General features: G+C 40.2%; 1 protein-coding gene and 1 pseudogene across 1 annotated transcript; both read right to left on the bottom strand.

Annotated features, from left to right (window-relative positions):
- Positions 1–1,861: 1,861 nt before the first annotated feature.
- Positions 1,862–5,200, bottom strand: LOC117778454 (leptin receptor gene-related protein). The gene is made up of 4 exons (XM_034614010.1): positions 5,064–5,200; positions 4,627–4,702; positions 3,631–3,817; positions 1,862–3,429 (listed from the first exon to the last, which is right to left on the bottom strand). The coding sequence occupies exons 1-4, from the start codon at positions 5,077–5,079 to the stop codon at positions 3,313–3,315; spliced, it is 396 nt and encodes a 131-aa protein (XP_034469901.1). The 5' UTR covers positions 5,080–5,200; the 3' UTR covers positions 1,862–3,312.
- Positions 5,201–7,153: 1,953 nt separating this feature from the next.
- LOC117778334 lies at positions 7,154–14,628 on the bottom strand (annotated as a pseudogene).
- Between the last annotated feature and the right edge of the window lie 949 nt (positions 14,629–15,577).

Consider the following 15,577-nt stretch of genomic DNA (forward strand, 5'->3'; position numbering starts at 1 on the left):
TGAGGTGTTTATAATTTGCATGGTATCACTGTGTGTTAACTAATGCTGCATTGCACTGTAATGTGCTTCGTGTTTGCATCGTTTGGTTCTTCTTCATCTCGTGCTGTGTTCAACCGTTGTGTGTTGCACTGAGCCGTGTCACTCTAAACTATGCAACGCTGTGTGTTGTCCAAGGCCAGACTCAGAATTGTCTTGGAACAATTGTGATGCTTTAGCTGTTGCCAGGCAACAGCTGTCCGGGAACAGAGTTGAATGGGTGTCCCTGGGGTCTTTCTTATCTCCATCGTCATCTTCTTTCACTCTCACTCACACATATTATGTTGAGTGTGTTGTAAAAGTAGTGTGAATTAATCACTTTCTATGCATTCCTCTCTCTGAGCAAATACAGCCCATCAAAGTGTCAAATTATATGTTGTGTGATATAGTAAAACTCATATTCAGGTGATATCAGTGTTTCCTATGTGAGCCAGGGCACATTGAGTGTTTGTGTCAACATCAGACTTACATATATGTAAATAACAGAGTCAGGGTTAATCAATCCCCAGCTTTCCACATTGAAACGTGTAGCAAACAGATGGCTTGTCTTGATCCACAGCCACCTCGCTGTTTTGGACGGACCTCATCTCACACCTACTGGCCCAGGAGTGGAAACTTGGCGTGGAAATCCCCTGCAGAGAACCTCAGTGGGCAAAGGTGTCAATCCTTCCTCTGGCACGTCACCATATTAGTTGTACTTGGCCCTTTTCTTCTCGCTGACGCCCTAGCATCAGAATAACGTCTGCCGAGAACCACCAGGGAGATGAGTCCATCTGCAACAAACCATGTCTGGACTATGTGTTGTCATTTTGAATATTTGGGGGAATCAGAGCTACATCTCTGGATATATCGGCTTATTAGCCAAAAATAATTCATTCAGTGGCTTTTGCATTATTCTGCTGACAAACAAACCAAGAAACCAACAAGTGAATGACACCCAGTAGATCACATATGTTTGCAATGTTAAACTAAAAAAACGAATTGATCTATGACTGGATCTGCTCAAAATTGATTAGGCCTGCTGATGAAAAAACAAACCAATAATTACAAATAAAAAAAAACTTTATTAACCTCTCTCTGGCATGTTCATTCATACTCCTTTTGTTTAAGGGGGGGAAATGCACTCCCTTCCACTCACAAATCAGTGAGGCAGCTTCAGTGCATTCCTGACACACGTGAATAGAGTCTCAAATTAAACCACTCAAGAGTGCTGCAGCTGCAAGGTTTATTTCTATCCCTGTCTATTTAAGCCTGACTAGATAATTTTGATTTTTTAAAACATTTTTTGTTTTGCAGCTGTCTGGCAACGGGCAATATCGTAGATTGGAATTTTTAATGTTCATGCAAAGAGCAAAACAAACAGGGACGAAAAAGAAATGTCTTTCAGTGACAATTATCAGCTACAAGGCAAAAACATTGAGCTGTTTTACATGCTGCTTGTTGAATATTGCAAAATATCTAAATTATTTAGCAGCTGTTCACACCTGAAAGTCTTGTCAGTCAGACCACAGATTCAACAGCAAAGTCAGACCAGACGGAACCAAAACACAGTCGCCCACACACAGCCTCCTACTTCTCCAGTCTGAGTCTCGTGGGAGGCAGTTACTGAGGTCGGTCCCGGGTTTGCTCCTGCACTGTAAAAATGTGCAGACGTCTATTTGTAAGCATCATCCTCATCCAGCAGCAGAGGACAGAGATGAGCTTTACAGAGGTCAAACCAAGTTGTTTGTCTACTTCACTGACCACTGGAAGTTTCGCTTTTCATACCTGCATTAATTTCTTGGTCACATGGTCAGCAGTTAAAACAGACAGAGCCCATTCATTGGTTTTACTATACAGAGTTTAATCAATGTTAGAAAACTAAATGCAGTCGGGAGCTAATAAAATTACCTTTGAGAGCTTTTCAGCACTTATTAGTGTTTTAAAAGTGTTGCTACGAGAGGCACACTAGAAAGAACAAACTCCCATTTGAACATGTCAGTTGTGAGAATGTGAGAAAGCTTTCCTTGTAGCGAATTTGCATATTGGATATTGAGATGATCAGCATTTTACAGGACACTGAACAGAACTTTCAGAACATATCGTTGATAGTCTGAACCTCCTGATTAATGGTAACTGACGACATTGGAACAGAACACGAGGATGTTATATCGATTTACACTTACAGATTTCAATGGCCCCTGAAGATGAAACACAAAACAACAAGCGTCAAATCTCAAACAGTGACTTCTGCTATCAACAATTTGTACAGGCACTTAGGACTGAGTTTGCAGGTTAAGCCCTCTAGGATGAAAAACATACTCTTGGCCTTAAAAACATATACATGTACAATATTTACCATTCAACATGGAAAAATATCATTTATAAATGGAAAACATGATCTGTTGTCATTTATGAATTTCTTTGTAGCCTGTAGGTATATCACATGAACATGCGTTCAACACACTCACCGAACATTAAATGTATGATGCGAACATAAAGATGTTTCCTCAAAGGCCTCTGTTGACTTTTTGATTATCATGTTACTGCACCTACAGTTCAGTGGGGAACATGCTCTATTTTTGCAGTCTAAAATGATCTTTGGTGAGAATGTAAACAATTGCACCAGAACAAAATGTAAGGCCAAATAAGGCCAAAACATGCATTTCCAAAATACAAATATATATTTTTACCTGATTACGAGTCCTACAACTAGTTGTCAGATAGCATTGGTAGATAACTTGCCGTGCCTTTACACTTAAACAGCGCTTATGATAAGCAAACCATAGTTAAGTACAGCCACCTCCCCCTTGAACAGTGAGGACAGATAATGCAGCCTTGTGGTGTGCTTTAAAATAGGGTTATTTTTTAGTGTGAGGATCCCTTTATGATATTGATTAACTGAAGCATAATAAAATAGCAGGAAACTGCAATGAATAGGGGGGTTTGCAGGTTGAAACAAAGGCAAGACAAGCTAAAATACACGGGTTAAGGTGGACAGTGATGGTGATAAAGCATAGGCAGGGTATAGGCATCGGTCTTTCCCTGGTTCCAGACATAAGGCACATTAATAGGGTCCATAACGTTGTCTTTTATATTCCCCCAATATAAAGGTCAGCCTGATAACATGCCCGCTAAATTTGACATTTTGCAGCCTGATCATTATCGCCACTGAGTGCAAGACACATATTCTCCTTAGTCTGCAGTTAATCCATTCAGTTATCCACCTACCCACCATTTTATCTATCCATCCATCCATCCTTCCTTCTTTCTCTCTTTCCACTGTCCAACAGCACTCTACCACTGCTCCCAGCTGAAGTCATCGCCGCCTCCAAACACGACAAAAAAGCCGAGGATGGTGAGGAAGATGACGGCGTTTCCTGTCATCACCAGGCCGCAGGCACCCCACTGGATCTGTGAGAGAGAAATATCCAAAATATGTCAGAAGTCATCTATTTGCTTTCACTACACTACTGCCACAGTGTTGGCATACAGGTTTAGCATTTGTCTTAAGTGTAGGACAAATTAATAATATCTGATGTGGTGCAGGCGGCATAGATGTATCTAAAGAAACAGAAAAACATGAGCCTTCCAACGTGGGTAGAGAGAACTCACCGTGCTAGTGCGGGCTAAGACAACAGGGAGCCCGAAAGATGAAACGACGATGCCAGTTGTTAAGAAGTAGGCCAGTTCTCTGCACGCATTGCTGGAGGAGTCAGCGTCGTCACTGAGGCGTCTGGATATGAAGGTCGGGATGGGGCTCAGCACGTAGAAAATCAGTACAAAAAGCGGCCAATATACCCTGCCAAAACAGGTGTGGAACAGTTAAAGGGGCGGTTTGCATTTGATGACAGACAATGGAGTGACTTTGCAGCTTGTCACATAAAAAAAAAAAAAAGAAATAAAAAGAAATTGCAAAATTAACATGTAAATGGAGACTCTACAGATTTTGCAAGTGAAACACTGTATCTATCAAATAAGGTACTATTAAGTTCGGGGAAAACACACATCATGTCTTCTGTGAGTTTGAAGGAGATTTACAAAGTCTGAAAAATATCATCCTGGTAACAGAGTTATCTCATCTTGGGCTTTTCTTAAAGCCTACACTACCAACCAGGAGCGTGGGCTAGGGGGCTGTAATGAGGCTATTGAGCTGGATTATGAACATTGTAGGATTAGGCATATTTCTGGTCAATATTTTTTAAATCTGCTTTTGTTACTTTCAAATACACAGTCACCTGACAAGCAGAAATGTCTGTACTATCCCCTTAGACATAATAATAGATGTTAAATGCCTCTACTATCCTTTTGAGACATACAAATAAATGTTAAATATCTTTGCTATCACTCTGAGACAGAATACTACATGTTAAATATCTGTACCCCTAGGACACAATAATACCTAAACAATGGTACCATCCCATTAAGACACAATAATACATGTTAGATATCTGTAATATCCCCTGAAGAAACAATTTTACGTATTAAATATCAGAACTGTATCTTAAAGACCCAATAATAAAGTAATAAAACATGTTTAATGTTTAAATCTAGCCTATATAATAATAATAATAACAATAATGAAATGTTTGGTTATTCAGTGGAACATACCCGTACTGTTCCAGTGCACATCCCAGCAGGAGAAACGTGAGTCCAATAGCACCACTGAAGGACAAACCAACCAGTGCTGAGAGAAGACAAGCATTCGTTACATCACATGAACACAGACGCTTCCTGTCCAAACTTCAAATTAGAATCAATGCAGGTTGTTGGCACTTGTGAAGTGACCGTGACTCAGGGAAGTTCACTGACTGGAAAACCACCGACAAACTGGTGGATAGCCTAATGGAATGAGAAATCTTATAACGGGGCTTGATGTCCTCGGGGGGCAGAGTTGTGTTGCTGTCGACATGATTCAGCGCAGCTTTCTAAACAATTCGAAGCACTTGAACAAAGTTGTTGAAGCACCGACGCACAAACACAACGCCTGCGTAACAAACGTAACGCTTCACTGTTCAACTGATTCACTGACGCAGTAGGTAAATTACCTTTGATGCCGGCCATGGCGATGAATGTGTGACCTGATTTTAGTTTCTGTTCCTTCGTTGTTTATGTGCTCAGTCTCTTCCTCCTGATGAACCCACTTCCTGCTTCCTCCTTCGGGCTCTGTTGTCATGTGACCGCCTTAAAGCGACAGTACACAGCTCAGCAGCAGAAGTGAGGGGTTTAATGAGGGTTTATCCAAATTCTTGTTATTCATATTCCCCCATAACATAACATAACATAACATAACATAACATAACATAACATAACATAACATTAAATTGCATTACATTACATATGATAAGATTTTATTGATCCCACGCTGGGGAAATTCACTTGTTACGGCCGCAAATTAGAACGAGGTAGACAAGAGAATAAAAAAAGCAATAGAGCGAAACAATAATAATACAGAATATGTAGATAATAAACACCCTTTACTGGGAAATATTGTTGGTCTAGGATGTACTTGAGTAAAGTGCAGAGGCACAGGATGATTGCATATGGATGTAAACTGTGTGTGTGTGTTTGGTTTCTTATATTTGTCTAAGTATCAACCTTTCATATGACATGTATATTGTCTTTGTCCTTACGTTGGCTCTTTGCAAGTAATTTGTAAGTTTCAATTAAAAACTAGAATGGCCGTCAGTAGAGCACATAGTGTCCTTAAATTAAATTAAATTAAATTGCATCAAATTTCCCACACTCATAGACATCCCTTCCCTACACATGCCTCATTTCTTTTTCATTAAGATCTTTGAGAGATTCTCTGAAAAATCAACAAAAATGCTGAAAAACACCTTACCTCACAATGTTAAAGAAAGTGATATAAATATCCTGGATCCATCCTCTGAACCTTGACCATGTTTTTCCCTAACACATACCACATCCGTTCCACAGTTTCATGGATATCCATTCAGTTGTTTTGTGTAGTCTTTCTTTTGAACAAATAAAGAAACAAACAAACAGGGGTGAAAAGGTAACATCCTTGGTGGAGGTATCTTTCCTACTCCGAGTGTGAGTCCTGCTGTGGAGGAGTGGAGAGAAGTGATTATCCCTAAAGACTCCAGCACTGGGAACATTCAGCTCCTGTGGAGAGAGGCAGCTCTACTGCAGCTGTGTGAAGGTTCTGAACCACCGCTCTCTTGCAGGAGTCAGGGAGTCCAGACGGACTGAGGTTTTTGGCTTTGGATTCTTCCCCTAGTGGCAGCTGGCGGGTCCTGTATAAGCCTCCTGTTGAGAAACAGATGGCTGACTTCCAATGGAGGATTATACATGGAGCTATAGCTACAAACAGATACAGAGCTCACCTGGACCCGAGCACTGAGGGGGGTTGTGCTTTCTGTTCGCTTCCAGAGACCTTACCATTTAGTGGTGTCCTGTCCCCGGCTAGCTAATCTTTTTAAGCAACTGCAGGAGTGGGTGGGCTGGACTGATCCACTGTGCTGACTGAGGGGTTTGGTGTCAGAAATAGAGTTATTTGAAAGTCTTCTTTTTCTTTTTCTTTTTCTTTTTCTTTTTCTTTTTCTTCTTTTTCTTCATCTTCATCTTCATCTTGTTCTTTTTCTTCTTGCCAAAGCTTGCTTGTTGTGAGAACTGTTGGGTTTCACTATAATTTTCTCAACAATACTATATAAAGTGCTTCAAGATAATGTATGTTGTGATTTGGCTCTATACAAATGAAATTGAATTGAATAGGAGTAGAATATTAATTTTATTGTAAAAGGAGGTGACATTCAGTGTTCTCAATTAGAATGCTGCTACACTTTTGCTTTGCTGCTAAATATCAGGAAACTCCAGGTAAATAAGTGCGGTCCAGAACAGAAACATCTTAGAGTGTGTGAGAAAACAGCGGATCAAAGACAAAACCAGCAAACCGCTACCAAACAGAGACAGACACGGTCTCCTCGTCTGAACGTCACTGCAATTTCAACACTTCTACCTGAATTCAAAGATTGGACGACATGGATAAGGACAACATGGCTGACATGCATTCCCAAAATCAAGGGTGCAGTCCCAACAAATTGTTGAAGGCCTGCAGAAGAAAGGACTTCTTTAACTCCCTGGTGCTACTAGGTGGAACTAGGGGAGGTCACGGTCATGTCAGCATCTGTTCCACATTGGTCAACATGTTGGAATGATGTCCTGCGACCATTTGAATGCTGCTGGTTGAGGATGTAGGAGACCTGCAATACAGAGAAAGCACCACCATGAAGATACAGAGGAGGAGCAACACACTAAGATCCCTAATCCTTTGTATAACAAAAAAGAAAAGTAGACCTTTAATAGTACTAAGATATATATGAACATTTGATTTATACAAATCTATAATTTATGCAGTAATCAATCATTTTCCTCTTGTACAGTTTTTAAGTACAGTAATTGTACGCTGGATGACTGTGTAACAACAAAACCCTAATCCCTTCTCAGAAGAGAGTCAGACCTGAGAGAGCTGAGGGTAAAGTTTGTCTTGGATCTGTAGAGGCCGGTGGAACCGACTGAAGCAGCTGGAAAAGATATATTGGCCTAAAAGAAAAAGCAGAAACAAACAAGATAATGGAACTGTGTTTTAGTCGCTGACATTTTTACAATATTAAACCTAATTCCAATTATTGACACTAAAGCAAAGCCGAACACGAGTTAATGCTTTAAATAACCCTCTGAATATTAAAACAATGCAGTGTCATTTGTTTTAAACCTGCAGGAAGTTTTCCTCCAGCACTGGTCTGAGATCCGGCTTGTCCCCCACGACCTCTCTCAGCATTTGATCAAAGATTTTGTTGAAATCTTTGAACTCCTTCAGTTTAATGTCCATTTCTTCCAAAGTCTCAAATTTGGTATTTTCAGCTGAGCGGATCTGTTTGGTCAGCTTGGAGCACTGGCAAACACAAAAACAATGCAAAATGAAATAATAATTCCTAATAATTTATATGGAAGTGCGTAATGTACACAATTTATACTTGGTGAAGCCAAACTAGAAAAGAATGCACTGAAGAAAAGATTGTTAATCAATTTTAGAATATCACTTCAATTGGTAACACATAAAAGTTTTTTCAGATAACATTTTTTCAATTTTGTTCATGTAACTTGATAACTTCAGTATTGTATGTTTCCTCAGTGAAAATCAGCTTGATTTCAAAAGATTTGTGTTAAAATATTTTCAAGTTATCAATAATAAAACATAAAAAGTGTGGTTCCATTGGACATCAAACCTCTTTTGTTGCTCTGTTAATTTTATCCTGCTGGGAAGTGACTTCTTTCTTCTGTTTGTTGATGAGTGATCGTTGGTCCTTCATCATATCGTTCACAACCTGCTCCTCTTGCAGCCGACTCTCAAAGATACTGTTCGTGTCCTGGAAACAGAGAGTGGTAAACGAAAACACACACTTCACCACACCAAAGCAACCATCGATGTACGCTGGATGACACAGATAGATAGAGAACAACAATCCAACAAGTGGGGAGGACAAGGACTAAAATAGCCACTAGGAAACAATATGATTCATACTGTTCAACTGGTTGAGTTGTAAACTGATGCCAGAAAAGAACATATAGTGATTCTCTTGAGGAAACAATTTTGGACTTTAGCTAGAAATAAAAAATGTAGTTGCACGGAACACGCTGGTTACAGCTTGTGATGCTACAATGACTTCCTGTTTATATAGTAGGACTGGGTATTTGCAAGAATCTGGCGACATGATGTGTAGATTCCGATATCAAAACAAAGTTGAACCAAGATGATATATACATAACTAATAGTTTCTAAAAAAAAAAAAAAAAGCAGGAAGGGCTTTACACACAAATATAAAAATTGATTTACAAATAGCTGGTGCCTTCTAATCTAAAACAGATATGACCTCTTAGAGATAGAGATAAACATCAACTACTATGAACATACATGATAATAAATGTGTAAAATTGTTGAAAATGTGAGCCACTCTTCTGAGATTGTATTCTAAATGTAAGACCGATAGTTATTTGCTGTGAGACTTGGGATGGGACATGTTGTGATTCAGGTGGAGTTATTCAGTGGTAATGGTCTAATTGTTACATCTTTCTACGTCATCTGCTCAACACCGGCTATAAACGGGACTAACCTCTAAGTCCTGTTGCAGCTCCTGGACGTGTCTCTTCTTGAAATCGAATGTATCCTCAGCTGCCCCTAACTCTTCCTCTAACTTCAGTTTTTCCTGGTATTCTGGACCTGAAGCAAAAAGAAAAATTGGAATTACTTTGTGACCGATGATTTGAATACTCTTGTCCAACTCTTCATACGTACCTGATTCACTTTTCTTTTTGAGGAATTTTTCAAACGCTGAGCTACTGTTGTTGAACAAATGGTTGGTGTTCTCCAGAGCCCTGTTCTCCTGCTTGATCTTGCGTATTTTAGCATCCACAGCATCTCCCTTTCGTTTGAGCTCCTCTTTCTCTTGTGAAGCCTGGTGAAAAACACACAACGGGAGTCATTCAGAGAGCTGGTGTGCACAATCTGATTATGGTCAGCTTCAGAAGACTCGGCAATGCGACACAATGGTGTGTGTGTGTGTGTGTGTGTGTGTGTGTGTGTGTGTGTGTGTGTGTGTGTGTGTGTGTGTGTGTGTGTGTGTGTGTGTGTGTGTGTGTGTGAAGATCTCTGACCTTTATGATACAGTGAACCAGCCACTTCTCCACGTCCTCCTCAGGAGCCGCCATCAAAAGTGTTTTTGTTTCAAAATTATCCTTCAGCTTTTCGATCTTGGACAGTTTCTCATTGAGTTCAGTGCTGAAACAGACACAGAAACTCTTTGTACGAGTGTTGAACTAACAGTACGTTGCTGAAGTGGCACAGCAAATGATGTGAAACTATCAGAAGGGGTCCAAAAGTCCGAAACCACTTCACATGCACTTGGATGGGGCAGTGGTCTCAGACTATTGGACTGTTAGTATATGAGATTTGAGATAATTGCTGTGGTACTCACCTCAGTCTCTGTCTCTCCTTCTCACTGGTCTTGAGCATCTGGCCGAGCATCTCTCTGTAGACCTTGATTTCATCCTCCCTCTCCTTTAAGGCTTTCTGCAGCCCCAGCTTCCTCCTCTCCAAAGACAGCACAGTGCCCGTCTTGTTGTACAGCAGATCTCTAATGCGCTTGACCTCTACCTTCAAGATGTTGAGCTCCACCATTTCTTCCTGTATAGGAACACATGTGGTCAACGTAGTATCATTATCAGTTGGTATAAAAAATTGCAAAATTATAACGTTTTATCTCTAGAACTGAAAATAACAGTATATTGATCAGTTCATGAACTGACAGAAAATAATTATATATTCATTAATCTATTAATATAACAATTTAACATAATAACAGATCCGTTCATAGCATGTTTTAAGTAAACATGTTGAATATCATTTTAGAATGTCACTTGAGCTCTGCCAGAGTGTAACTGACATTTTACACAACTTTGCAACTTTTAAACCAAAAAGACAGATTAATCAATAAAGAAGAAAGACCTTTGTATTTTCATCAGAAAACCCAAACCTCATTATAGGATCTAAAAATACCTTGTTTAGTCTGGCCAACAGTCAAAATATGGAAAGCCACACAATTTATAATGATATGTAAATGACAAACTTTCAATAATAATTTTCCTATTAAATTTCTGTCAATCAAATATATACATTTAGGCAAAATGGGGGAATGAGCTAAAGTGAGATTTGACCCTGGATCAAAAGAAACACTTATGTCCGATCTCCTAAACACAATATGAACAAAGGACGCCCTGAAGTAGTGACCAAACGTCAGCAACTCAGGTGACATCAGCGCGTTACCTGTTTCCTGAGCCGGAATGCCTTCAGCTCCTTCTCACTGGTAATACAGCGAATGTTGAGCTCCACTATCTTCTCGGTCACATCTCTCGTTTGAGCTTCGGACTTTTCCATTTCTTTCTTCAATGTGCGAATATCATCCTGTCAGACAGAGAGAGCCAGAGAGAGACGTGTGTGAGATTTAATGGCTTCATTTGGTAGAACAGAGAGAGAACGAGCGGTGAGACTGACCTCAGACTCCTTAAGCACGTTGGTCAGCGTGTTGGCTGACTTCTTCTCCTCGAAGGCTTTGGTCAGCTCAGCGATCTTCATTATAAATGCTTGTGTTTCATCTAGCTGAGAGTCTCCTTGCAGCCGGGCCAGTTTTCTATCCAGGTTGATGATCTTGGAGTCCTATGATGCAGGGAAGTGAGAGGAAAATATGAAGATATGCACAGTGTACAGTGCACATTTGTGCGTGGTGTGGGTTGGTATTTTTTTGTAAACTTACCTGCTCAGTAAAGATCCCTCGCTGTCTTGTTAAGACATTATCCTGTTCTTTCAGCTGGTTTGTCAGCAACCTGGAGGCTTTGCTCCTGGCAACATGGGCGACAGTATCCCTTTCCTTTGTCTTTAGAGCCTTCAAATGATCTTTACAACGGTACAGCTCATGTCTGTAGTCAAGCAGCTGGAAATCCAGCTCCTACAGCAAAGCACAGAGCAGCACAGGGTTACAGAGTAGTAATACTGTAAAACGCTCTGACCTTTCAAGTACAATATAGACATTTTTATGAGTATATGAACTGATCATGTACTAACATTTTTGAAAAACATCTCACAAGGTTAAAGAATGTGAGAAAAACAATTACTGGATCTGTTCCCTAATCCAGATTCACACCAAAATTAAATGGGTTCCTCCTTGTCCCACCCCTCAACAAAATTTCACGGAAATCAGTTGAGAAGTTTTTGCATAATCTTGCTAACGCAGATGAAAACATAACGTCCTTGGCGGCAGTAATTATGAAATCTATCATGCTTTTCCTAAGGATGTGATTTCAATTCATTTCACATTTAGTTTCACACTTTGTTTATAGTAAATATTTTATCAATAATAATCAAACAGTGTCTTAAGATGTGAAAGTCCTGAAATTAAATACTGAAAAAGATGTTCTAACGTAAATAACCACTCTCTCCAGCCTGACACCACAGCAGTTTATCAGTTTGCGGTTGTGTCAGGCTGCTCACCCTGATTGCCTCGTCCTCATCCCTGAGAAACTGGTCCATCTGAGCAGCTCTCTCCTCCTCACTCAGGGCAGTCTGAGTAACTTCTTTACGCTTCTCCTCCAGCGCAGTGTTATACGCCCTGGCCTCCTTGAGTCTACAACACACACATATACAGACAGAGCTTGTTTATGAAGTTCTACAGTGATTATATATCGACAGAGACATGTTGTAAGATTTCACTCACTTCTTGTCTTTATCCTGGATGTCTTTCCTCATTCTGGATATGTTGGACATTGCAGACTTGACAGAGGAGTTTAATTTGTCCTGTGCGCCCTTGCAACTATTTAGCTGCAATTAGCATCATTAGCATGCATTAGAATCAGTTTTAACAATTTGAAGCCAGATTACAGATTAGATTGTTTTTAACATTCTTTGAGCACATATCCTTCATCTTTGGCTAAAGGTCATTGAGTCGCTGACCTCATCCTGCAGCGTACGGCAGTTATTCTCCTGGTCCGTAAAATCCTGTTGCAGCTTCACTGCCTGTTGTTGGGCTCCAGACATCTTCCTCTCAATTTCCAGGTTGTTGTTCGTCTGATCATACAACAAGTGCTTCATCTCTGTAATGGTGGCATTGCTTTCCCTTGCGTTCTGCTGGGCTTCGGCAAGTTGCTGAACGGATGAAGGAACAAGAAAAGTCAAGTTTAACACTCAAGCGTACCGTTCAGTGAGCAGAGGTTAATATCCATTTGTCTGTTATTATTGGGAGGAGTCGGTGGCTGTGGCTGAGGGGTAGGTGTTGAATGCACTAACTGTAAGTCGCTTTGGATAAAAGAGTACGGCAAATGACATGCAATGTAATGTAATGTAAAAGGAGTGCAAAGTAACAGGCCTTACCAGTGCACACTGGTTAATCTCAGCATCCCGGTGAGTCATCTGCTTGACAGTCTTTTCCCACAGCTGGATGAGCCGCTGTGTCTCCAGGTGGGTCTGCTGAAAATTCTCCGTGGTCGTATCCAAAGCAAGCTGTTCGAAGAGCAGAGCAATTTTAGTGATACATTTCTTTATTTTATTGCAAAAATAATAATTAATATTTAAAACAAAGTATCCAAAATATACAAATAATAAAGAAATTCACAAAGAAAAAGGGAAAGGAAAAGAAAAAAAAAATGTCTTTGTGTCAAACCAACACTTTCAATTCAATGCTAAAGAGAAAACGAGATGAACACACACCACGTTGCCAATGCATCCTCTTTCTCATCAACATGATTTGATTGGCTAATTCTTCCATTTGAGTATTTGTTTAAACAGGATTTGTTTGGCTGGTGCATGAAAAGTGGAGCAGAACTCAACTGCTGTATGCAGTGGAAGAAATGCAACGCAACCGAACCACAATGCAGTTGGGCTACGTAGGACATCTCCCCAATTTAAGCGAATGGTTGAAGCCTTTAACATATATGTGTCAGTCTTGCATCAGCCAATGTGCAGGTTTTTTTCTCGTACCTGTGTAGATATAGTCTCAGTCATCTCCTTGTCATTTGCTTTGTGCTTTTCACTGGCTTCCAGTGCCTTCTTGTCTATCGCCAGAGTGAGTGACTGTGACAGGAGAGAAGATAAGGCTCAGGAGTTGTAAAGGGCAGGTTAGCTTTCACAGCAAATCAGCAAAAACTTGTTGATACTTTTAGGTACTTTCACTTTACCTTGATCCTCTGCTCATCTTGCTCGGAGTACTTGATGATGGCCATTGAGTCCTCATGTTTACGTTTTGACTCCTCCAAAAAGTCATCCAAGGTCTCATGCTCCCTGTTCATCAGCTTCCAAAAATACTCTAGCTTCTGTTTCCTCCCAATCTTTCGATTCTGAGAATATGGACAAAGTTAACGACATTTAAAGTTGCAATACAGAGCCATCAGCTATACAGCTGTTTCTTATGTTGTGAATGGTACAGACCTGTAGCCCTTTTCTCGTCTCTGCAAAAGATCGAAGCTCATTCTCTATCTTTGTCGTCTCCTGTGATTGGCCACCTGCCCTCCTCTCTGCGATGGCTTTGAGGTGTTTCTGAGACTCTTCTTCTCTTTTAATGGCCTTGCACAGAGCCTGAGTGCAGAAAAAAACAAAAGAAGAATTTAGCCACACACTGTGAGACTGTGACTATGACCCAATTACCAGAAGAGATGCACACCTGACACATAACATAATATGTTTTGTATTCTGATAAACCTACCTCAGTGTTCTTCTGCTGTTCTTCAGAATTTTTGATGCACTCATCCATTAACTGCCGTCGATCATTTTGGCTCTCGAGTTTGTTTTCCAGTTTGACCAGGTTTGCCTTATCTTTACGAATCTGTTGTCGAAAATGTCAGAAGATAACAAGCATGACATCAGTGACATATCACCTGCAACATTGTTTGGAGACTGGATATTTGAAAGTTGTCATTAATTCTCAGTAAGCGACATGCTAACATCACACTCACCTGCTTTATCAGAGCCTTGTTTTCAACGTTTATGGGTATGCCAAAGGGATTGTCCCCATCTACATCAGATAAAATAAAAAATGTCGGCGTCATGGAGGTGTTAAGAGCGATGAGGAAAGAGAGTGGGATTAATATTCCAATAAATAAACACGTATACCTTTAACAGGTTTTTTTCTGTAAGTTGAAAAAAATGTTTTTTGCTGCCATTGCATCATTTTGGCCTAGTAAAGGGATAGTTCAAAGAAAAATGAAAATTCACTCATTATCTACTCACCACTATGCTGATGGACAGGTGGGTGAACACTTTAGGAGTTTCAAGGGTAAACATTGTTTTAGCCCAGGCGACCTCTTCTTCAGACGTAATAAAACAACAGAAATTACATAACATGCCTCCATACTGCTCGTGTGGTGTCATCCATGTGTCCAAGTGGCGATGCAATCGGACGTAGCCACACGATGGTGTGCCCGAGGGTACGTGATGGTGTTGACGCAGTTTTGAGTCGTATATGAATGTCGAACAGAATGGAGGCATGTTTTTTTCTGTTGTTTTATTACGTCTGAAGAAGAGGGCACAATTGACTTCAATTGTTTTGGACTAGGCTGCAACGCTGTTTACCCCTGAGACTCAAGAAGTGTTTTCTGGACTCAAAAACTTCACCCACCCCTCCGTCGGCATAGTTGTGAGAGGATCATTTGTTTTCATTATGTGTGCTGCCTTAAACTTCAGTTCAATCAAACTATTATATCAAATTAGCGTTTTGCAGTTGGCCTAAGAATTGTGATAACAGTACTTTTGCAAATGAGTAATAAAACTTACCTTGATCCTCAAAGTTCGTCATGTTTTTGAAAAACCTGGATTCCTGTGAAGTCTGAGTCTGCTCAAAAAGTGTCGGATCCATCTTGAAAACAGTTCAAACCTTCTGTCTAAATCCAAGTGCACTTATTCTTTGTTCAGTTTATTAGCGCATGGCAAGCATCAAGGTGCAGATCAGAGATATACATCAAGGATCAAAGACATCAAAGTAATAAGGGGCTAAAAGTG

The sequence above is a fragment of the Hippoglossus hippoglossus genome, chromosome 17, assembly GCF_009819705.1.
Source record: "Hippoglossus hippoglossus isolate fHipHip1 chromosome 17, fHipHip1.pri, whole genome shotgun sequence".
Lineage (NCBI taxonomy): Eukaryota > Metazoa > Chordata > Actinopteri > Pleuronectiformes > Pleuronectidae > Hippoglossus > Hippoglossus hippoglossus.

Coding starts and splice junctions, on each gene's coding strand:
- LOC117778454 (XM_034614010.1), bottom strand. Junction 3,818..4,626: donor TGTGCACTGGAACAGTACGG/GTATGTTCCACT, acceptor CTGTTTTGGCAG/GGTATATTGGCCGCTTTTTG. Junction 3,430..3,630: donor TCTTAGCCCGCACTAGCACG/GTGAGTTCTCTC, acceptor TCTCTCTCACAG/ATCCAGTGGGGTGCCTGCGG.